The 25434-nt window shown below is 41.2% G+C and overlaps 1 protein-coding gene across 3 annotated transcripts in view; it reads right to left on the bottom strand.

Annotated features, from left to right (window-relative positions):
* Window positions 1-25434, bottom strand: part of ano5b (anoctamin 5b) — a 40094-nt gene that overhangs the window by 3903 nt on the left and 10757 nt on the right. For 2 of the 3 annotated variants that reach the window (XM_033623246.2, XM_033623240.2), the window contains 17 exons: window positions 20767-20831; window positions 16525-16632; window positions 13103-13171; window positions 12647-12931; window positions 10698-10817; window positions 8096-8211; window positions 7878-8012; window positions 6180-6285; window positions 5696-5756; window positions 5061-5212; window positions 4828-4902; window positions 3661-3886; window positions 3365-3543; window positions 3053-3150; window positions 2102-2232; window positions 1689-1894; window positions 1318-1505 (listed from right to left, as the gene is read on the bottom strand). In XM_033623246.2, coding sequence (XP_033479137.1) covers window positions 1318-1505; window positions 1689-1894; window positions 2102-2232; window positions 3053-3150; window positions 3365-3543; window positions 3661-3886; window positions 4828-4902; window positions 5061-5212; window positions 5696-5756; window positions 6180-6285; window positions 7878-8012; window positions 8096-8211; window positions 10698-10817; window positions 12647-12931; window positions 13103-13171; window positions 16525-16632; window positions 20767-20831 — 2320 coding nt within the window. Of the gene's footprint in view, window positions 1-1317; window positions 1506-1688; window positions 1895-2101; window positions 2233-3052; window positions 3151-3364; window positions 3544-3660; window positions 3887-4827; window positions 4903-5060; window positions 5213-5695; window positions 5757-6179; window positions 6286-7877; window positions 8013-8095; window positions 8212-10697; window positions 10818-12646; window positions 12932-13102; window positions 13172-16524; window positions 16633-19630; window positions 19742-20766; window positions 20832-25434 lie in introns of those variants that run through there. The other variant, XM_078175180.1, reaches the window with a different exon arrangement.

Genomic DNA, 25434 nt, shown 5'->3' on the forward strand with positions numbered 1-25434 from the left:
TTTATGTATTGTACATACAATTTGGGTTTTCAGCAATGTAAACATGTTTTCCTGAGATAAAGACCCTTTATGTTGAACTGAATTTAACTGAATGAAAGCCTATTGTATTGAAAGGCAGTGTGCCTGTGTAACATAACAGGGTGTTCAGCGTTTCTGTTAAAATAAACATTTTGCTCCATTTTGCTCCATTTTGCTCAACGCAGCCCAGGTCACGTGGTATAAAGAGCAACAAAGTTGAAGTAGGGAGGAAGGTTCAGGGTGATGGATGGGTAAAACACACAAACACAAGACTTTGACCTAGGAGACCAGGGTTCGCGTTTTGAAACCACAAGTCAAATTAGCTGATCAACATCACTAATAGGTCTAAATGAGCATTCATTAATACCTTTTAGTATGTGGTGGGCTATTTCTGATTATTTGGAAGTTTAACTCTGCAGAGTTGGCGATGAAAGCAAATGAAGCTGTCCAAACACTATTAAATTCTCTTTTCTTCTCTGCAACTTGACTAGCCACCCACCCCTCATGAGGTTTGGCAAAATTTGGAGGAAAAGGTGCCAGGTCATAGATGTTTGAAGCACATATTGGTAGAAGATATTTTTGGGGCATTTTTGCCTGTAATCGATAGGAAAGCTGAGTGTGAAAGGGGGAGAGAGAGAGGGAATGACATGCAGCAAAGGGCCACAGGCTGGAGTTGAACCCGGGCTGCTGCGGCAACAGCCTTGTACATGGGGCGCCTGCTCTATCCACTAAGCCACCGATGCCCCAGGCGCATCATTTTTTAGGCCTAAAACAATAATAGATGAAAATTAAAATGTTAAAAAATAACCATTATTTATTTCCATATGATTTCTTGATGTCAAAGCCACAGGGAGCCACTGAAGAAGCGCGGAAGTGCCACATGTGGCTCCAGAGCCTGTCTGTTTTTGATTTCTTGCAACCCCTGAGAGAAAAATCTGACCCTTTAGCCGTTAAATTCTCCAGTGGGTTCACCAGCTAGTCGCTAACTTTGACTGTTTGTTTGATATCATAGTGTACAAAGGGTTTGTGTTGAGTGTTTTTGTTGAAAACAACACCATGAGACTGAATCAAAACAGTAGTCTGGCAGGCTATAAAACAAAACACTATGAGCGGAAAGTCACTTAAAAGCCAACTAAAGAGCCTGTCAGTATTTCACTACAAGCAAACTCTATCACATTACACAGCCTTTTGACCTGTTGTTCATATATAAATACTTTAGTGCAGTTCTGAAGCGCTTCAAAAATGTAAAAGAAAAATATCTAAAGCCAGATGCACAACAAGCTCTGAAAGCTCTAATACCTGCAGGTGGCGGTCGAGTTATCAAACCAGCTGTCTCCTTCCTCTGGCATGTTGTGCTTAGGTATCTGAGAGATCTTGTATACTGACAGGCTGTTGTTAACGTAGCCTCTCATGCTGGAATCTTCACCGTAGGCATACAGGAAGACCATCCGGGGGATCATGTCTGAGGTGAACGCCATTATGAAAGCCTGGGACAGAAGAAAGCACAAAAAACTTTCACTTAAAAGTCTGCAGTGAAATCGCTACAATTAATTATCCAAAAATGTCACACATTTATTATACATGCAAATACAGATATGAACACACATTAGACAAAAAAAACTGACTTAATGTTATGGACAGACAAACTCATTGTACACTGCAACACTCACGTTGGTAACAACAGACAAAATGGCCACTGCATTTAGGATTTCCTGCCACGCTCCGATATTTCGGGCTTTGGATGCCACCGGCCGCCTGAACTGGGTGGTGAACTTCCAGGCATCCACCCTAATCTCCAAGATGTTATTGCACAGAGCCAGGAGCGGAGCCAAGGGGAAAGAGGCCACAAACAAAGTGATGAAACCAAACTGGACCACTGAAATGACAGAGAGAGCCAAACGAGAGAAGAAGAAGAAGAAGAAAGAGGATATACTTTATTAATCCCTGAGGGGAAATTCAATTCAAAAAAGAGTGGAAAACAGAGAAATGCAATAAAGGGAAAGAAAAGAAGACAGCATTTATACATCAAACAGCCATTCAGCTTGATCTCTGTATTGTAAACAAAGTCAGTGAAGTATCTCACCCATCTCCAGGTACTCATAAAACAATCCCAGCTGGCTGAAGTTCAGCAGGATGTGGTCCTGCTCCCAGCGGCTGTAATGGTTCTCAGGATTGTGCCGTCCTTTTCTGCTGTTCCACCAGTTACGCATCAACCTGTTAAGAAGCACATGAAGAAGAAATGCACGTCAAACTGCTGAGACCTGACGTTGGGATGACAGTCACTCGATCAGCACATAACTAATCTATATTTATATCTGACAAAACACTACCTACGTAAACCTTAATTCATACATTCATTCATTTTCCTAATCCCTTATCCTGTTGCGGGTTGCGAGGGGGCTGGAGCCTATCCCAGCTGACACTGGGCGAGAGGCAGGGTACACCCTGGACAGGTTGCCAGACTATCACAGACACATAGAGACAGACAACCATTCACACTCACATTCACATCTACAGACAATTTAGAGTCACCAATTAACCTGCATGTCTTTGGACTGTGGGAGGAAGAAAACCAATGCTGACATGGAGAGACCATGCAAACTCCGCACAGAGGGGCTCCCCCACCCCAGGGTGAAGTCAGATACTGTCTAAATATGCCTAACACTTCCGTCTCTAAGCCAGCTCTTGACTGTGTTTGTGGGATATAAGAGCAAGAATTTCATTTAGACATTCAGAGGTAAAAGTAAAACGTAATTAACTGAATTCTCTCTGCTTCCCATGAGTGTGTGCATCTCAAGTGGGCAAGCTGCATAACAGGAAATTATATTTATTGAGGTTAAATCAACTTGCACCCACTTGAAGATAATGTGTGCACACAACATAATGATCTTGTCAAAAGAATGATTAAAATGCAATAGAAATAGAATAGAAACCTTAACTGAAAATCCCCCTCTTGATAAGTCTATTTGCTAATTTCGCACTGAATGAGTGACTGAGGTGATTTATAAAGAGGTGAAAGGATGGATGGACTCACGGCAGCAGAGCTTCCTGAATGTTCCCCCAGAGTTGTTTTCCTGCCATAACAATCACCAGCTGTGTGGTCAGCTCAATCAGACAGCCTCCAGGGTCACACTGGGACAGAAAGAGGTTTTTAGTTTACATAACACACTTTTATTTCATGCACTTCCAGATTATAAAGCTGATATCACTGGTAGAAAAATGTGTTAAAATGTTGGAGGTATGACATGAACCTGCCCTTGTTTATGAAGATGTTTACTCAAAAGAAATAAATCTCAGCTAAGTAAAGTGCATAATCAATATTGTATAAAAGGAAAGAAAAACTCACCTCCTCATTCCTCAGTGTGGTCGAGTTGCCGAACATGTACGAGTACTCGCCAGGAAAACCCACAAATTTGCCTTTGAAAAAGGCCACATAGAAGCATGACGAGTAGTAGTTGACAAACTGAAAGAGGAACATCTTCATGGTCAACCTGTTCTCGTACTCCAGGTGAGTCTTTGGGATTTCTGCAGGAGGCAAACATTAGACAGTAGATAGGTATAAAAGACAAAATGATGACTACTGTAGATTCCTGTCATTTGTGTTTCAGTCCATTCAGTAAACGTCATATTAAACCTCTTTACCCAAATCAGTGATCCCAACAGCCACCCTCTCATAGAAGAAGTTGAGGATCATGATGATGACAAAGTTGATGCAGGAGGCAGTGACAGAAGTCGCTAGCTGTGGAGTGATGAACCTGCCCACCACTTGGATCTTCCTCATAGGGTCTTTAATGATACTCGCAAAGGCAGCGTACACAGCCAGCCTGTACGCTATGACCCCGATGATACAGGCCACTATCAGAGAAATCTGTGAGGGGCACACACACATGTAGAGCTGTTAACAGGATGTGACTAGGCTGGGAAAATGACTATGTATGATTGTAAATAGCACACAAACGTGCTTACACAAACACACATGACTTAGCCCACAAAATTACATGTGGTAATTTGTATACCAATTACCACATGTAACAGTCAATTTCTGTAGAAATAAAGTCATAGACTGCGTTTAACAACAGCAAAACTATATCAAAACATCCGGTTACAATCTCTCACACAACTCGTGCAGTATAATCCAAGTCTCATTCATCCAGTCTAATGCTTAGTACTTCTAAAACAGACAGCCGTTTGCAGTGGGCAACTGAACAGAAAGTCCAACTTATCTACGCTCTCTTCAAAGCCAGATTCCATTTACAAAAACAGTAATTTTACCTCACTGAACACATGAGCTGCTGATCTACTGCTGCCTCAAAATATGTGGTTTCTTTGTGTTATTGTGTGACTTTGGTGAGTCTGAACTAACCCTTTAAAACACCAAAGACACATAATAACACAAACAAGCTACTGATCGACGCAGTGGTCAATCAGCAGCTCCCATGTACAGCGAGGTAAATTCCCTGTTTTGTCAATGGAGTCTGGCTTTGAAGAAAGTAAAGGTAAGTTTCACTTCTTGTTCAGTTCCTTGTTGCAGTATTGAGCATATGACAGGATAAATGAGACTTGGATTAAACTGTACAAGTTGTGTGAGAGTTTGGAAACGGGTGTTTTATTATAGTTTTGCTGTTGTTAAACGTGGACCCCATTTACTTACTTTACAACAAGAATTTTCTCCATTTTTGGATTCTTCGTTCACCAGAGGCATGTGAGAAAAACATTTTTGTTTCCCCAAATCCAATGAAACACAGGGTGAGTTACTGATGTGCAAATGGTTATTTGGGGGGTGAAGTATTCCTTTAAATATTTAGTTACCCAGAATATTACAGTGGCACTCGAGAGGCAGAAGCGAGCACACTTGCTGGTGACGGGGAGATATGGCTCCATTTCCTGAAAAATATTAGATAAGATTTAATATTATTATTTATTGTTCTGGCCTCTCGCCCAATGTCAGCTGGGATTTATTGTTCTGGAAGTAGGTGCCATATTATTATCTGCAAACCACAAAGTATGCAATATTTTCATGTTTATTTCCATGTTTGAGGCACCTGAGTGATCTTGTTGAGTCTCCTGTTAGTGCATCGGATCTCAAACTCAGGCCGGATTTGAAGCTGCTGCTGTTCCTCTTCAAAGTCAACCAAGTCCCACTCGTACTCCAGCCGGGCTTGGCGCCGTTTCCAGAACTCCAAAAACAGAGTCACTGCCACGTAGATTTGAAGAAAGGAAAAAACAGTTGTAAAATCTAAAGTCTGGGTGTCACATCTACCAAACAGATTTTGTTGTACAATGAGAGGTCTCATGCTGTGCAGGTGTGTCCGTACACTTTTTGGACAGTTTTTATGACCTTAATCTTGTTGTCACTTTTGCACTGGCTGAAAACAGAGAGTGTCTGTGTTGAGTTTGAGGAGTGTAATGTGTTTCAGCTGTGCCACGACACTTCTTGGCTATGTGGGCAGTTTTTAGGCACGCTCGGCCTTCAGTGTGCTTGGCAAGCTTTCCAAATGCTTAGTATATAATGACATAATTGTGCTGGCATCTTTACTGGGCTCGGGCAGAACGGATAAAGGTCGATGCTTTGGTGTGAAAAGGCTTTAACTGTGAAAATCTGTCTCACCAGAGAGGGAACAAATTGGATCTTCAACACAGGTTAAACACAGTAAGAATAGCATCGACTGACACTCACCCCAAATCCCCATAAATATGGCAAAGAACACCGTCCCCTCATTATCAAACAGATGGGATTGCTGGAAGAGAGAATATGGAAAACAATAAGTTCCTCAGAGAGGCAGAAGACACGCTGGGCATAAACAGGATGACATACTGCTGACTCAGCAGGATACAATTATCTGCACATATTTGAGTTAATAATGTATTTCCCACACTCATGTTTCCTTTCTTCATTTGTAATGTAGATTTGGGGTTTTTGATATGTGATGGCTCTTGCCTGATACTCCTCTATTGCTCTTTGTTCTGTTTTTGTTCTCAGATGCTTGTTGTTGTTGTAGAACTTGGGATCTCTACTATAAGGGGACTATAAGGATCTCTCCTATCTCTCCTATAGGTTTGAACACACTTATGTGGTAAAATTTAAGATTGGAATGTGGACTTTAAGGTTACTGCTGTTTTAAAAATTGCATCCTATGAACATATAAAGTGTAATGTTTTACCCAGGATGAGAGACACGTAGAGTTGAGCTTCCAGAAAGGGCACTTCCTATCACAGAGTGGACACATCACAATACTGCCTCCAATAGTGGCGTTACATATCTCTTTGCTAAAAGAAGAACAAAAAAGAGAATTTCAAAAATGTAAGTGCATCAATAGAAGGTAAATACAGCTTGGAAATAATAACGATAATAATAGATTTATATGTAGAGCACAAAGTGCTTTCCAAGGTGAAGAAAATACAAAACAAAAGTGATACTAATAAAACATAAGCATAAACATATGCCTACACCAACATATACCCTTATATACCTGTCAGCATGCAGACATATACACATGGCTGCACATACAAACACTCCCATACACACAGTAAGTCTATCACCTGTCACGAGAGGCAAATCTGTAAATGTTAGTTTTCAGACGAGATTTACAGACGTGAACAGAGTCAGCTGATCTGATGCTCAGTGAGAGGATGTTCCAAAGTCGAGGAGCAAGAACTGAAAAGGCTCGATCACCCTTTGTCTTTAACCTGGACTCTGGCACAGTCAGAAGACCCAGACTAGCAGACCTGAGGGGCCTGTTTGGACGGCACGGTGTGAGAAGCTTAGTTATACACTCCGGTGCAAAATCATTGACAGCCTTGTAGAGTATTAAAAGTACCTAAAAATGGATTCTGAAAGAGACAGGAAGCCAATGCAGGGAGGCCAAAATAGGTGTGGTGCATGAGGATCATTTTGTTTTGGTTTAAAAGTCTAGCTGCTGAATTTGGAACGATCTGGAGCTGATGTATAGCTGTATACGAGTCCAGTCTTAAAAACAAGACCGGACTACATTCCCTACATGTTGCTCCAGGGTCAAACTACTGTCCAGAGTAACACCCAGGTTTCTACATCTGATTTCATATTAAGAGTGAGGGGGCTGATGAGTGGCTGAATTTGTTTTGAGATATGTTTAGGGCCAATGATGAGAACTTCTGTCTTTTCAGAGTTGAATTTTAAGTAGGCATAGGGATAGACATAGGCAACTATAGACAAAAGAACAGGTAGAGCTGTGTAGCATCCACATAGCTATGGAAAGAGATATTGTGATGGTGTATTATCTGTCTCAGGGGTAGCATATACAGGGTGTACAGAACAAGTACAGAGCAGTATGTCTTACTAAAACCATACAGCATCTAGTTTTGAGAAGGCCATCATTTTATTATAATGTGAGAATCTGTCTTTAAAATTTGTGGCATAGGAGTAATGTATTATATGGCCAAAAGTATGTAGATATTTCTGTCAACATAGTTGTCTCTGTCTGATTAAAAGTTTGTGGCCACAGTTTGGGGAAAGCCCTTTCTGGTTTAAACAAAACAACTGGTGCACAAGGGAAGCTCCATAATGAAATGGTTTTCCTAAACTGAGAGAGCCCTCATCTTAACCCCATCCAAATGTTTTGGGATGAACCATTCAGTCCTTAATGGCTAACATCAGTGGTCCTCAGTATTGTTGTAATCCTGTGACCGAATGCGGAAAAAATCTCTGCAACCAGTTTCCACGATCTCGTGAAAACTCTTCCCAGAAGAGTGGAGACGGTTCCAACAGCAGATTAATATTCATGGTTTAGGAACAGCCAACATTCACATCTGAGTGTAATTTTGTCCATATACTTTTGGCCATATAGTTTATCAGCTCCCTGACGCCCTCTGGTGGTACAAACCTTGACACATTGTCGTCATAACTGAGCACCCCATAGGTGAAACATATAACGCCCATGACGGCTGCAAAGAACAGCATCTCTGTGTAGAAGCCCAGCCAGGCAAAGTAGATCCCAATCTTCTCCCCGTAGTACTTCCTGCAACCGAGAACAGCACATTTAACTCTGCAGATGACTTTCAGAAAACAAAAGATGACAGCATTCAGGTGCTGCGTGTTTACCTGATGAGGTTAAGAGGCTGCTCTTTGTAGAAGCAGAGAAACCTGGCCCAGTGTTTGTACAAGTTGTAGCGCTCACTCTCACACTCAGCATTTCGTGCCCTTTTCCAGTATCGACACTGAAAGGAAAATAAACAATTCCTTTTATTCCCTCTTTTAATATTAACATTTTCAGAACATCACATTTTCCTTGAAGTAAAAAATACAAAGAGTCTTGTGCTTTATAACTTATATTACTTAGGAACAAACAGATGAAATGTCTTCTTATGTTAAGAACATCTTAATTAATCATTGTTGATCTGGAAATGGGAAATACATAAACAAATGAAACAAAAGTAGTTGTAATGAAAGTCCTGCATTCAACATTTTACAGGCCTGTTAACTACTACAGAACCACTTTTTTTTTTTTTTTTACAGGACAGTTGTAATAGCAATAAAAATGTGTCCATTCTACAGACCTGCTCCTGTCAGTGTGGCTAATGATCATGCATTAATGGTTAACTTCAGTGTATTTCAACCTGGACCCTACTTTATCATGTTTTTGTGACTAATGGGAACAACAGTTCTTGAAATTGGTCCAGTATCGAACAGGACAGGCTGCAATATAACCACTCAGGGCAAATGTACACATCAATTTACACCCATTAAAAGTGTTTGTTTTTGCCACTGACAGGCTCAGATTATTATCATACATTATGGAAAGGATCTCTACAGATCAAGACCTTTTTGGTAAATAGTAACATCCTTTTTGTTTAACCAGAGTCAGCCCCAAAATTACTATCATCAAAGCCACCCAACTCCATTTAAAGAAACAGTCACTTTAAAGGGATAGTGCACCCGAAAATGAAAATTCTGCCATTATCTACTCACCCATATGCCGAGGGAGGCATACTGCGCTCACGTGAGACCGTGAGACATGGGCACCGCGTTCATGTGTGTTCATGTGCTTTCGCTGGTGTAGCGCAAGCGCACACACGAAAGCGATGCACAGAGAGGCAGTTAGAGCTGCAGGCTACAATGAGGCTAAAAACAGAGTTCAAATGATGTTTTTCCAAACAACTTTTTACGTCAGGGCTTCAGGACACTTGGATCACTACGGACGAGCAGTATGGAGATATTTTGTGGTTTCAATTATGTGTTTTTGGATGTTTGAATGTGGGGCGCCGTAAGCCTCCATTAGGTGGAGTTGTGTTGCTACCTCCTCTCCCCTGGGATCTCTGCAAGTGTTGTGAGGACTCTAAAACTTCACCTGAGCCTCCCTTGGCATATGGGTGAGTAGATAATGGCTGAATTTTCATTTTTGGGTGCACTATCCCTTTAACATTGTAAATCACACTTCAGACAAAGTCGACGGAAACACAATACTGTAAAATTCACAAAACCCGCCTTGGTTCATCTTTCCACTGTTCCAACAATCACTAGCTCTGAGGTGGCTGAAATTAACTCTTTGTTCACCTAGTTAGATGAAAAAGTATGTTAGCTCTAAAAAATTAACGTTTATTTAAATGGACTATGGAAAGGATCTTACTATTTAACATAAAGGTTTATCTTTATAGGGATCATTTCCATAATGTCTATGGTTGACCTTTAATTTGGATCAAGTACAACAACTTACTGACTTAGATCACTGACAATACAAGTTATATGTATTTATATGATAAATAAATATATTTTTATCATTAAAACACATGTCAACATGCCATCTGATACTCCCACCCCCAGCAGGTATTGTGAAATGGTGCAGTCCATCTGAGAGAGGGGGACAGATGCACATGCAATAATGACAAGGTTTGAGGCAAACTGCAGTCTATAAGCAAAGTCAGTCAGTCCTGAAAGAAGAAAAGAGGCACTGACCAAACCTCTGCAAAAATATGAGAAGAAGCAGCAGGTATGACAGGCGGAGCTGAAGGTGGGAAGTGAGGAGGACTAATGTTACCGAATAAAACCTGCTGTATCGGGCTAACCATTTTAAAGCTACAATGAAGACACAGGTATCACTAAACTAGTGGACCTAAGGCATCCACTGGTACCAACCACACTGGACACTGGGGTCCCTCAACAGTCTTGTAATTGCATAAATTGGGTATAACTGGAAAACTGAGAGTTGACAGCCATATACTCTTTAATATATTTCAGTTCTGCAGGCAATTAGACCAATATACTGTATGTTGTTATGATTTAATACCATGCAGTAATTGCTTGAGTCAATGCCTGTTTTTAATTTTTCGTAATCATTCTATGGACTGCAATTTTTCTGCCAGTATATGTGGAAATATAATTAATTGGATTATAATTGCAGAAAGTGTAAACTTTAACAAAGTGATATGTATAGTGATTTGAAAATCCAGAAGTTACCCTTTAAAATACAAGCAGCATTTTAATGTTTGTGGTCCAGGAAGCTTTATCTCTAAGTACTTAATATGGAATCAGGTTACTCATATGCATCATATCATAAATACTGCATGGTGAATCTTAACCAAGATTAAAGTAGCAGCTCTGCACGGTTTTCTCCCTGTCTCATGAAGTAAAGGTAAAAAATATCATGAAATGGAAAGGCCAAAGTGAATGAACATATGTTTGACTGTTCTTTCTTCATGTGTCTTACATCATGTAGAGGAAAGGCTGCTGTATACGTCCCATTGCTGAGCAGTCGCTTGATTCCCGTCTTGTCTTTTTCTTTCCGACCCTCTTTGTAGTACGGGCAGCGAGCCAGAATGTAGAACACCTTAAAAACAAGGATGGGATTTAACAAGAGATTAGGGGATTTGGATTTGGAGGAACATTTTAGCTAAATGCATTTTACATTCGGCTTCATTGTTGCACAAGCATGTTCTAAAGCTGCAGAGTAAAACAAAAACAAGCAAAGTCTCCTGGGGCCAGACTGTCCAGAAGAATTGTGAGAGCTAAAGGGATTGTGGTTGGGGTGTGTACTGTCCTTGATAATATCTTGGGCTATCCTGATGACCCTGCTGTTATAAATGTCCTGAATGGAAGGAAAAGCTGCTCCTGAAATGAGTTGTGCAGGTTTTATCACACGCTGGAGGGCCTTCCTGACCTGGGCAGTATAGTTTCCATACCAGGCTGTGATTGAGCTAAGTACACTCTAGGATATTGGTTGTCATGCCAAACTTCCTCAGCTTTCTTAAGAAGAACAGTCGCTGCTGGGATTTCTTAATGATCTGTTGTGTGTTGTGAGACCAGGCGAGAGCCTCGCTGATGTGGGTGCCAAGAAATTTAAAGGTTTTCACCCTCTCTGCCTCTGTCTCACCAGTGTATAGTGGCATGTGCACCCCTTTCCTTCTCCTAGGATCAATAATCATCTCCTTGGTCTTATCTATGTTACGAGAGAGATTATTTTCCTGACACCAGCCCACCAGTTCAGCTACCTGCCCTCTGTATGATATCTCTCCCTCACCAGTGATCAACCCAATACCTGTAGTGTCATCTGCCAGTTTTATAATGCTAATATTGGTCTGGGAGGCCACACAATCATATGTGAAAAAAACAATTCTTGGCATATAATCCAAGTCTCGTTGATCCAGCTGTATGCTCCCTATTTCCCAAACAGACAGACCTTTCCAATGAAGAACTGAACAGAAAATGAAAGTTACCTATGCTCTCTTACTGCCTCTATAAGTAATTTGTTTGTGTTATTGTCTAATTTTGGTGTTTTAAAGGATTCACAAAAGTCAGACAGTAACACAGACAAACTACCAATGGAAGCAGTGGTAGACCAGGGACCTTACTTTAAGATCTTCCTTAAAGTCCAAGTTAAAGATTCCTTGAAAAAAATCTGTTGCACAGAACATTCTCAAGTCTTCTCCTTCTCCTTAAGGTTTCCTGAAAATGTTTACTTAAGAATTTAAGTTTTTCTCCTAATCTTGGTCTTATACTTAAAGACTTGCTTAAAGTTTGTTAAACCATTGCACTAAGAACCTTACTAACCAAAGCAAGGACAAAAACATAAAGTACCCCTGACTCCTTCTTAGACACAACATGGTTGAGTTTATGATGATGATGAGCAACTGATTTTGTACTTTAAATTTTACCACAAGTCAATTTATGATTGTAACAGTCTGGGGTTGGATTTCTCAACTTTCCAAAACTGCACTCTTCCAGCCCCTTAACAATTAACGATTGCTCTGTGGCTTTATGCAACGGGATCTTTCCAGTCAATATTGGTGAGGCATTTCATGTAAGCCTTTAGTGTCATACTTAAGGAGTAAACTTAAGGTGCTTTGTGCAACTGGCCCCAGAAGCTCCCGTATTCTGCAACGTAAAATTACTGTTCTTGTCAATGTGAGAGTTTGTAACCTGAAGTTTAGATATAGTTTTTCCATTGTCAGACGCAGTCGACTATGACATCAATTCATCAAGAATTCTCACAGTTTTTGGATTCTTTGTTCTCCACAGAGGTATGTGAGGAAAGACAAAATTTTCGTTACAAATTCAGCGTGACACAGGATGAGTAATTGATATACAGTTGGTCATTTGGGGGAATGAAATATTCCTTTAAACTGATATATCAATCATGAAAATCAGAGAGAAACTCACGATTCTGTTTCTTGTGGAAGGCGGGAAGAAAGTATCCTTGTCAGTGATGAGAAAGAAGTCAGTCTTGCCCTTGTCGAAGGGGTGTGTAAAGTAGTCAGGTTGTGGTCGCATGATGTGCTCTGGCAGGCGGAACGGATGCGAGAGCCAATCCAGCGGGACATCCTGACCGTGGGGGATATCGCTCAACTTGAAAGGGACTTTGATCTTTAAGACATCAGCATAAGTGGCCAGAACATCCCATGGAGCATGGATCTTCAAGAAATATGTCTTTTGATCTTTGGAGTCCTGGTACAAGGAGAGATGGAGGAGAGGAGAAAAAATACTTGAATTAATGGCAGTTTCATGAGTATATTAATAATGCTGAGCCATCCCTTTAAGACTCCTTCTGTAGAATATGGTGTGCCTCAGCAAACTGTCCACTAGGTGGTGCAGTTACTCTGTGGTTGGATTTCTTACTGATTTGTCCTCTGTTTCCAGCTCCAGTCCTGCTTTCTCAAGGTTGGCCTCAAACTCCCTCCTCCTCTCCTGTAGAAAAACACACAAACCACAGGCATGAGCTACACACTCACTGCGCATGTTTTCTCCTTTACCCATCCTTGTTAGAGAAATTTACCAAAGCCCCTGTTTGAGGTCCTCTCTTTGACTCTTTGGTTGTGTTGTTACAGACGGGTCAAACAGGGGGCATAAGGGGGTGTGATGATGGGTGTTGTAGCTTTTAAATAGATTTAAGAGACACTTAACAGTTATATTTCCCCTATCAACAGACACAGCTAGTGACAAACCCTTAATTACTGACTTGCTAAATACTGTGGGAGCACATTTATGTTTTAGATGTAACCCTGACAAATTCTCCAAATTTTCCATCCCAGTTGTGTTAACTGGCCACACGATAATACATTCATTCATTCATTTTCCATGACCCTGTTGGGGGTAACAGGGAGGCTGGAGCCTATCCCAACTAACACTGCGCGAGAGGCAGGGTACACCCTGGACAGGTCGCCAGACTATCACTGGGCTGACACATAGAGACAGACAACCATTGACTCTTACATTCACACCTACGGCCAATTTAGAGTCACCAATTAACCTGCAAAACTGCTGGCTTTAAAAAAAAAAAAAAGCATGGAAAAAAAAATAATAAATTCCAGGAAAAATGATTAGAGACTAAATGTTTCAATCTCTGAACACACTGTGATCTTTGGCACTGTGGTTGTTCTGTGCAGCTCCCAAAGGAACCTTCCCAAAAAAGAGAGTGATAAAAAAAAATCTAAAAAAGTGGATAAAAAAAGGGTTGAGACTGAGGAGGGTCAGGAGAGAAACTTTCCACCATCAGTCTTCCAAGCCTTTGTGCTCTGACCTTTTCAAGTCCACCCTCACTCAAAAAAGGGCCACATAGGTCGTCTGTGCAAGCAGGTTAAAATGACCAAGCCCCCCAGATGTGTGCAGGGCTTTTCATAGTGGCCAAACAGTGGAATTACGTTTACCACACGAGGCCATGTGGCTCAAAGAGACTTTTCGCATAGACTTACATGATGAAAGACACGTCTGTAAATGAGTGGATAGATATATTTCTCAAGTGTCACACAACCCACACTAAATGACGGTCAGATAACATTTTGAAAGTCTAGAGGAGCTGCAGGATTGAATCATTTTTGTCACAGTGGGCACTTTTCATCCCCCATACATGCCACCTCCTCAGCTCATTCAGTAAGTTTCCACACGCCCCGCCTCGTCACCACACCTACCTGCCAGCCTATCGCCTGTCCACGCATTTCCCACTCCTGCCAGTCCACCACGCAGCCTTATCAGGCAAACACCGCTCACCTGTGGCTCATTATTCCCTGTCACTACAACGACGCCCACTTCGCAGAAACTCCTTGCCAGACTGTTCTTCGCCTACATGCAAGACTATTTAGTGTTTGTTTCCGGACTGCTTCCTCAATATCGACCCTGCCCGTCCCTGACTCTCCTGCTTCGTCTGCTCCTCGGTAAAACAATCTGCCTTCTGTTTTCGACCACAAGCTTTGCTTCTGCCTTCCTGATTCCTGTTCGCCCATTTCCTGCGGCTGTCTGGAAAAACCGTCACCCATCTTTCCAAAGTGAGTTCACCAGTTCAGTCACCTGTGATCTTCTGTGCTGTGGATTGCTTTGCTGTTTGGCTGCAGACAACAACACTGTGTGTGCCCTGTGGATTCCACGCTTCATCGCTGCTGTCAAGCTCGTCCCTGTCCATTGCCAGCTTCGCATCGGAGAGAATGTTTCCTCAGTGAGTACTCCTGGGTTTGAAACCTCATCTCTTCTGACATTGCTCTCTGCCTGCCCCCTCGCATCACCACTGCACACAACTGAACTGTCTGCTGTGTGTGTGTGCCGGGCAGACACTGGCATCTCACCTGTGTGCTGCTTCAGAATGCCACATGGACAGCTGCGGGCAGATTCTATTCCCCTAGGGGCTCTGAGACTGAACACTGACTATCTCTGTTGCTTCATCAGTCTGCACTGCTTGTATCTATTGAAGTGATGTATAAAAGCTCAGTATAAACTGTTCCGCCTGTCCCTGGTGTTGCTTATGGGTCCAAACTCCACTCATTACAAGTTTATTCTTAATCAAGTTAGCAGAGCGCTAAAATACAATTTAGCAGTTTGACCAGCGGAAGTCTTGAGAGCACCTGCCGCCTGCTTTATGGACCACATGGTGCAGACAGAGTGCCAATCATCCAGGTACTTTTATGCGCAGGTAATTTTTGGCTTTACGGAGCAGCCTTCACAGGAACGAACTGGGTCCCACTTTCAACACTGTATCCAGTTCTCTTCATATATCCATGACTATGACCCATATTTATGTCTACAGTTAGGCAGCAACTTCTAGTAGCCCTGGTAATTAAGACAAAAGCAAAGGAGGAAGTCAGGTAACACAGTATAAAGTATAGAGCGACAAAGTCCACATAGAGTGGGGTGGTGGATGGCTCAAACAAACACAGGACTTTCACCCAAGAGACCAAGGTTTGTGTCCCACGTGAAACTGAAAGTCAATTTAAAAAATGTACCTTTTTTAAGTTGAACGAACCATGGCCTGTTTTCTTAACAACCACATAGTTTTGGTGCATAACTGTGACCGTTACATTAACCACATGTTTAAAACTGCGGTTGTTTGTATGTGAGCCAACCGCCATGTCATTTTCGAAGTCACTGGAAAAGGATCAACTCTGTCTTTGCCATTTCAGATTGCTGCTTGACGATGATGTAGTTAACAACATGCTTCAAAATAGGACGAATTTGAACATTGATGTCACTGATGTAGGTGGACAGCTTTGCAGAGAGGGCCTTTGAGGCCTTTATTGGACACAATTGTGAAACCATAATGGACAACAAATTAAATCATAGTAATTACAAATAAAACAACAATGACTTTCCATATCTGGAATTTAATTAGTCCAAGAAGAGGGAAACTGGATTCACAAAAGTACAGATAAGCTAACTTTCAAGTTAGTCAAACTGTGATTTTATCCAATCAAGTTTTTTGGTCCTAATCCAAGTCCTTTGATTTTGGATATCTGACAGTACCAAGTCTGATCCAATAAGTCACCGACTTGCTGTTTAAATATGTATCTGACACATTTAAACAACAGATTTAGCCTTCGAAATTCAGCCCACCTTATTTTTTCACATGCTACTTAACCCAAATACTGAAGTCCACAAATGGCATGTGTCATGTGGAAAAAATATAATCAGAGTCTCACTTCCTCTTTGTAGTACCATGTATTCCTGTTCTGGATGTGAGCTGTGTAACATCAACAGTGTCACAGTTAGTCAGTGGTCACTCAGTAAAATGCTGAGTCGTCAACTGACACAACTTGTCACTTTTCTTTTATGCCTACCTGTTTCTTTTCTCCATCTTTGTCGTCTACGTAAGACAACACAAAGTCTATCCTCCGAACTCCGTCCCTGAAGAACACCGTGTCTTTGTTTGGTTGTAGCTTGTCGGTCTAAGGGGAGACACAAACAAACAAAATGACACTTTCAGATTTCTCACATAGTGGGAAGCAAACAGACACGCGATACTTGAACAACATTTACTGAGAGAGCAAGAAATGAAACTGTCATGTACGTTAAGACACGCAAAGGGCTCACACTTTAACACTGATACATATACAGTATTCTATATAGTGGGAAGCACATTATGTCCCACATGTAAGTTACACATGTAATTAAAGTTACTGTAGACTACTGACTCCATGCAGCAGACATCCACTTGTTAGTGCACGGGAGCATATTGAAAGTATTTCTAGATGTTGTTGCTTGGGAAAAACGTTCAGAGGGAGGCCACGACGACTGAAGAAAAGCCACATAAAACAGGAAATTCTGGACACGGTACAATCACAGTCTATCATTACACAAAAATAGCTGACAGTGGAAAAGAGACTTGCTCTACATGTTCTATATTAACTTCTGTATTTCACTCATTGCCTCAACTCCTAAACTACGGATACATTTTTTGAGGCTGGATGTTTTTTTCATTTTTCTGTGGAAATGTGTTTTATTGACACCAGTAATATCTAAGGTAATTTGGAAACAGAACGCTGCTGGAAATAGATACCGTATGCATCTTTATTTGTATTTGTAGCGCTGTAACAATGTTGTTCATTAAAACATCAATATGTGTCTCATAACCTTTAACCAACCTGGAATTTAAGATACGACTGTAAACCTTCAGTCTACACTTGTCACACAGTTGAATGACTCAAATCTAACTGCGTCTAAACTAACTGTGTCAGCGTATGGCTTTACATTGCCATACTTTTTTAAAAATGAAAATAGGTAAATGTAACGTGTGTTTGTAGACAGAGTTCTTTTTATATTGAATATAGAAGGATGCTTTGCTGATTTTCAACCAGCTTTGTATCAAAGCACTGTGGGCAGTATGTGTAAATGAACTATGGTAAACTTCCCTCCATCTAACCAGTGCCTAGATATCCCTCCTCGCATCCCAGTGAAACTCTGCTGGATGATGCAATTTACATCATCCAGCTGACTTTTGCTGGCTCTCGGGCTGTTGCTCAAACTACAGGCTGGGCTTCTACATTTTCGTATTGCATGCCACCCATGCTGCCGCCGCCGACAGAAAGAGTACAGAAACAGATCAAGAGACAGACCCGCCTCTCTCTCTGTATCTCTGAAACTCAGACTGAAACGGTAAAACTAGGCAGTGCTGTTCAAATTTAAACCACGTTTATGTTAGTGTAGTGCCTATTTCTCCCCCATGATGTTATAGAAACCTATTTAAGTGCTGTAGGGGGGAGTTTGTAAACAGGAAGTGGGCGCCATACTGTTTTCTGCACAGTGAAAACAGAGGCCGAAAAACTGAGATCAAACAATAAAACAAGGCAGTACTGATCAAATAAACCAAGATTCTGTTACTGAGTTGCCCATTTGCACCTCAAATTTTATTAGAAATGTGTTTTAGCATACTGTTTCAAGATCAATTCTTGCCACCCGCCATTGTTTTACACAGACGTGTTCACATGTGTCAATGTACTGAAGTACAGTGTCTTAATGTATGAAATAAAATGATTTCTTAAAAACATATAATTTAATTATTCAATATTAATCAATGGTAGGCAAAGTATTCAGATATCACATTTAAGTACAAGTAGCAATACCACGGTGTAAAAAAAGACTCTTTAATGAGTTGAAGTCCTGCATTCAGAATTTTACTGAAGGAAAAGGAAAGTATTAGCATCAAAATATATTTAAGGTACCAGAAGTAAAAGTACTCATTATGCTATCAGAATAAAGTATATCATATGATTGGATTATTAGTGATGCATTTATGTGTCTGTGTCTACAGTACAGTACTTACTATATAATGACAAAAACTCTCTGTGTGTGTGTGTGTCTGTTCCACGTTTTTCTCCTCACTGACTTGGTCAATCCATATGAAATTTGGCACAGTGGTAGAGGGTCATGGGAGGATGCGAATGAAGCAATTTTACATCAATTGGCCAAAGGGGGGCGCTATAGCAACCAATTGAAATTGCAAACTTGAATGGTCATATCTCATGCCCCGTATGTCATAGAGACATGAAACTTTGCACAGAGATGCCTCTCCTCATGAGGAACAAATTTGCCTCAAGAACCCATAACTTCCAGTTATATAGTCTTTCCGCCATTTTGAATTTTTTGAAAAACACTTAAAATTGATCTCTTCCTAAGAAGTTTGACCGATCTGCATGAAACTCGGTGACCATAATCTAGGGACCAATATCTAAAGTTCCCTCTTGGCAAAAGTTGAAAAACATGTGAACTACCAGTGCGCCCCACTTTTAAGTCAATACAACATATAAACACTTTAACCTTTCAACGTGCTACCTCAACTACTAATGTACAGTTTTAGCCCACTAACTCTCCCACTATTGACAATGGTACTACTGTACTTTCAATAAAGCAGTCGTACTATCAAATTCACAAAGCCTGTCTGAATACATTGCTCTTTTTAATGGGTTCAGATGACTATTTAATCTGCAATTTCCTGTGACCTGTATCCCAAACACACACCATGTGAAACTGTACGTGGGCAACTCAGTGGGCATGGACTAGTTTATTTATTGATTTAGATCTTGTATTAATAGTCTGAATATGCAAACTAACTAGTAACTAAAGTTATCAAATAAATGTAGTGGAGTAAAAAGAACAATATATCCCTCTGAGATGTGGTGGAGTATAAGTATAAAGTAGCAGAGAATGGAAATACACAAGCAAATTACAAGTACCTTCAAATTGTACTTAGGTACAGTACTTCAGTAAATATACTTTGTTACATTCCACCGCCAATATCAATACATGCCTCACCTCACTTCATTTCACATGACATGACTTAAAAATTTTCTGTCAGATTTATGATGACTGTTTGAAGCCCAAAACAGAAAGCCAGGAACAACTGGCTGCAAAAAAAAAAAAAAAAAAAAAAAAAAAAAGTAAATTTACCAGTTTATTTTTCAGCACTCTTTCTCCTTCCATGCTTTTTCGAGGCGCCTCATGTTTAAAGAGCTACTCTATAAGGGCTTTAACCATGTTCTGGAGTACCCTGTATGTTCAGCAGTTAACTGAACTCCACCCAGCCTGTTTATCAGATCCTCACATCCACTAACAGACCTTCCTGACCTAATGAGAACATGGAAAACAGAAGTGTACGATAGATTAGCAATGACGCATTCATTCACTAAATCCTAAAGTCATATATCACAGGAAACATAATATAATCAGCGCTGGGGAAACCATCTGCTTGTTTGAACCCAACAGACTGATGAACAGGCTCCTGTCTGAGCAGCGACAGTTTGCCTTGCTGTTAGAGAAATGAGAGCGGCTCTGTGAGACACAGAGGTCTTGTGACTCAGCGATGAGAGCGTTGAGTCGGCAAAAGGTCACTCATCTAAGCCCACAAATTTACACAAACAAACAATTTCATGGCTACAAAGAAAACAAGACAGGCTTTGGAAATGTAACAAAATCCACCTACACCTGCACAGCTGCTGCTGAAAACCTTACATAAGAGGGTTGATTTTAGTTTTAACACATCAAATCAAAGTAAAAATATTATTCAACAAATGTGACAATTAAAGGAACAGTTCAACATTTTGGGAACGATATATTCACTTTCTTGTAGAGAGTTTGATACCACTCTTACGTCAGTACATTACAAGCTACAATAAGCAGCTAATTATCTAAGCACAAAAAGTAAAAACAGGTTGAGCTCTTGTTGTCGATGTGATGTTGCCAGGCAACCAGTGGAGAAACAGGAAGTTTTTACACTTAGGTTTGTGTATGGATTAAACAAACAAAATATGACTTGTTCATTTTTCATATTTATAGATGTTGGTTGGCTGATTTTTTTTTTACCTTCAGACAGAGCCAGGCTAGCTGTTTCCCCCTGTTCCCAGTCATTATGCTAAGCTAAGCTAACCAGTGTTTGTCTTTGTGTACCTTGCAAACATGAGAGCAGTATCGATCTTTTCATCTAACTCTTGGCAAGACAGCAAATAAGCTTATATCCCAAAATGTTAAACTTCCTCCTTAACAATTTGTGAGTATGTTGAAACACCCACAAATACATCCAAACTTACCTCTGTATGTCCCGGCAGTGTCGCTGTTTCAGATAATGAACTGACACCATTGCCACCGTTTTCATCTGCAATTGGGAAAAAAAAAGTTAATAAATATTTTTAAATATTTACATAAATATAACATAATACCTTATGCAGTCAAAGAAGAATAGAAAATACAACAATCACATGTGCAGAAGTTGGCAGAATATTTATTTTGTCGCCAAACTTTAAATCTGTGTAGAATATGATTCATACGACTGTCAACAAACAACTTGTGCAATTATTGTCAGTTGTGTTAGTCATTATACAATATACACAATATCCCTTACAGTTTTATATTTAGTGTGTTTGATTTTGAGTATTAAATGTCACTGTCATGTCATATATTTTGTGTCTAATAAAGGGATAGTTCTGATTTTTTTTCTACGTATGTCTTTGCTTGCAGTTTGAGGGTGTGTTGATGGGTCACATAGTCCAGATGTGAGCTCAGTCAGTGGATGTCTACAGGATCAGTAAACAGAGGTAAATTCAACTGATCCAGAGCCTGATGGCTGGTCAAACTAAACTACACTGAACAAAACACTTTTGATATTGCTCCCATTTTTCACAGGATAAGTTAAAGATCTCAGACTTTTTTATGCACTCAGTAGATATATTTCTCCAAACTTTTGGTCACAAAGTTGTTAAAATCCATGTTAGTGAGCACCTTGGGATGATCACAGTAAAAGGACACTCTAAAATGTGCAGTTTGATCACACAACACAATGTCACAGATTTCCCATGTTTTGAGGGAGCGTGCCACTGGAATGCTGACTGCAGAGATGTCCATTAGAGCTGAATGTTCATTTCACTACCATAAAACATCTCCAATGTTGTTTCCGTTAATTTGGCAGTACATCCAACCAGCCTCACAACCACAGACCATGTGTAACCACACCAGGACCCCCACATCCAGCGTCTTCACCTGCAAAATCATCAGAGACCATCCACCTGAACAGCTGATGCAACAATTGGTTTGCACAACTGAAGAATTTCTGCAGAAAAAAAAACTAAAGATCTTTGACTTTAACAGTGAAAAATGAGAGAAAAAACAAGTGTTCTGATTAAATTATTGTTCAGTATACACATAGCAATGTTATGTGTTTTTTGCAAGAGAAAAAGTCAACCTTTTAATCATCTGTTCCAGCTTCCTGTTTACATGCACCCACACCCAACAAAGGAAAAAATAGCTCCAAAAATAGTGTCGTCTTTAGAATTTCATATAAGCTTGTTTAAATATTTTAGAAAAAAGTGTTATCTAACAAGCAGACAGTATAGTCTCAAACACTGTAGCAACAGAGTGGGTTTCCTCTTTACTTATCCCATCTACATCCAGTAATTTGTCTAAGCTTGGTTAAGCTATAAGCTCTGTTTGTATCCATGCAGGGTACGTGGTGTACAGGATAACAAGGTTCACTCAAAGCAAGATGACTGTCCCTTTAAGAGTAATGTGCTGGCCAATTATTGTTATGGCCGCACACACATCTTAATTTCACAAAGGCCCAATAAAAATCCTACAGTCTCCTGGCAACATCAGCAGATACAAACTCCTGCCATATTGGTGAGCACTAATAGGAGCTGAGAGACAGAGACGAGGGACACAAAGGCAGCGGCACATACACTCTCCTCTTCATCTCTACTACAATGACACAACATTCCTGCACTGCCTCCCTCTCCCTCCAATCTGGCGGAGGGAATGTGCTCATGTGGCATTGCTCCGCATGCTGCTTGCTCCCCTATTATTCCTGAATGGTGGGAAAGTGGCACTTCCTGTGGGGGAGGCTGGAACATGCGTGGAGACATCAGTAAGGGGGAGGGGCCCAGGGGGCTGGCGTTGCTGCTGTACCAGAAGTCTTACTCCCCCCCCCCCCTCTAAATGAAGCACATACAGCACACAAAGGACACGATCTCCAGCTTCCTTCAGCGTAAACTCTCTGATTAGACACAGTGATGTGACAGACAGCAGTGTGAGCCAATGAGAGCAGGACAGTGGTGTCTCCATGTGGAAGCTCAATGATAGGGCTGGAGACTCACCAGAAAAGAATGAAAATAAGCCATCAGTAAGACGACGGGAATCCCTGAGGTGTACAAAGGCCAAATGACAGAGTATGATTTTCCCAGTTGACTCATGGGAAGCCTTGTTGACTGTGCAGCTGATATTTTTCTTTAATCTTAGCAGCCTTTTTTCTCTTTCCTTTTTAGTCTCACTTTTTTTTGGTCGTGCTCCAACTGTGCGCAGCCAGTTATCAGAGCCTGGCTTGAGCAAATAGAAGCAAAGGCCAGCAGTGTGTTACAACTGCTTCCACAGAGAGATGAATCAATGGAGTAATGGGTCATCTGCACAGTGTAGCCTGCCCTTTGTAGACCTGAGCAGCAATGGTGGATTACAGCGCAGAAACAGTGACTGGCACAGATGGGTATAAATGTTGAAAATAACTATAGTACATATCTATGTATATTTTTGGGGTGCAAATGAACTAGATTACAATGTTTTCTAATCCAATTACCACTCAGCTGCTGTATATTTACGGTATTTACAGCTCTGATCACTTAGACCCCATTCAAACACGGCCTGGGCCACAAATGGACACATTTTTCCAGCAGTGTGTACACCTACATGTTCTGGGACTTCATGAAGGAATGCCTACTCAGCTGATGTCCTTACTTTTCTGACGATCCGCAGGGTAAGAACACATCCTGTTGGTGCTATTACACGGATGCAGAGCTGAAGGACAGACTCAGGAGCCACTCTCCGATCAGCGAATGGTCAGTTCATCTAGCTGTAGCTGTTACTCGGGTGAAAGTCGGTATTGGTTGGACCCATCCACCACCTCTCCTGCCCGGCCCACACGGAATTTCGCCGCCTTAACTTTCATCCTTGTCCCGCTGCTTTTCCCCCTGATGCTACCGGGCGGGGGTAAACTGTAATGGCAACATGCTGCGTATCATGCCAACGATGCCTTTTTTTTCCGTTTGTTTCTGACGCCACAAGTCACTGCCCAAGCGCCAGATTTCCACGACTTTGAAGTGAGACCATGTTCCAATAGACAGACATGGAGCTGTCCATTTGTAATCAGATCACCCAAGACGCATATCAATACCAGGTGTGAACAGGCTATATGAGTAGCATGGGTGTGATGTACCCCTTTCTCTTTGCCCCTGATGCTGTCTCACTTTGAGATATGGAGACATTTTACATTGTTTAATAGGGATTCCAATTCATTAAATCTTGCACATGTGACAAACAACTTACTAGCACTAATGTCTTAAATAAAAAGCCACCAAAACTGGAATAGACCTGCGCAAAACCATGCATGAGGAATCAAGAACCAAAACCCCTGTAGCTTTCCAAGGATGCAATCAACTTGTCTCTTTTCCTAAATGCCCTAATTCTATCCAGAGACACATGCAAAACACATGCAAGCCCAACCATTGCTGTTCTGTAGAACAGAGTGGGAGATGGATGGCTACAAGATTCATAGGCAGACATGAGATGATCACCTTTAAAAGAGAACTTCTTTGCACTTCTGTAAAGATGAGGGCATATGAGAGACATAAGAGTGGTCAAAATTGAAGCAGCAGAGGCTTTAATATGCTGGTATGATGCTCAGTCTCTGGAGCAGGTCAAGATTCCCTCTTAGGTCAAGCCCACTGAGAATTATGTTTCCAAGACAACAGGTACATAATTGCTGCTTCACGTTCACTAGCCAGAGCACTGAAGGCAAGTGAATAGTGATTAGACGAGAACTGCCCATTGGTCCGACATCCCATTGTTCCGACCATATTAAACCCATTGTTCCGAAGTCCGTTCCGAAATCATCATGATGCCCTGTGGTTAAGGTCTGGTTAGGTTTAGGCACAAAAACCACTTGGTTAGGGTCAGGAAAAGATCATGGTGTGGGTTAAAATGAAAAAGAAAGTGACAAACACATAAGCCGTGAGCCTGCTCCGACTCAAGCCTTTCCCAGCTGACCCAGAGCCGGTCGCGGCGCACCATCAAGGTAGAAATATGCCCGCCGGGAGCCATTCAGCACCGCGGACAGTCGGACTAATGGGATGTCGGACCAATGGGCTGTCAGACCAATGACATGGACCCGATTAGACAATTTTCTCTCACTCTAAATAATTAAAGAAATCAGTGGCCTTCAGTATCACAGAATGGAGGGTCACTCGTGCCAATATATATCACTTCCTAGAGGCATGTGCTCATCATGCAGAGAGAGAAGCAACAGAGGCTTTGCATTCTTTCTCAACCCAAGCAAATCCTCTATTCCCCAGCCGAATCACACCAAAACCGAATTCATGACAGCCTGATGAGGTTACCAATCTCGATGATTGCCTCAGAACATTAAAACCACCTCTAATTCCACGTGTGGCCCCCATGAGACGCACATTTAGTGCTCCACAGTTTCATTTTACATGCCAGCATGTGTAACTGGTAGGAGAGCGGCCGCCTTCAGTGTATCCCAAAGTGAGTCATCAAAACAAATGTTATGAAAGGGAACCTACATCTCTCCATCAGGGTCTAGTATTTGTCTAACGAGAATATGTGAAATGATATCTCAGCCACCCACGCACTCACTTTCCCACACAGACAAGCACATAATACATAATACATAATGCAGATTTTTCAATACCAGTAAAACC

Source organism: Epinephelus lanceolatus, chromosome 2 (genome assembly GCF_041903045.1).
Source record: "Epinephelus lanceolatus isolate andai-2023 chromosome 2, ASM4190304v1, whole genome shotgun sequence".
In the NCBI taxonomy this organism is placed as follows: Eukaryota; Metazoa; Chordata; class Actinopteri; order Perciformes; family Serranidae; genus Epinephelus; species Epinephelus lanceolatus.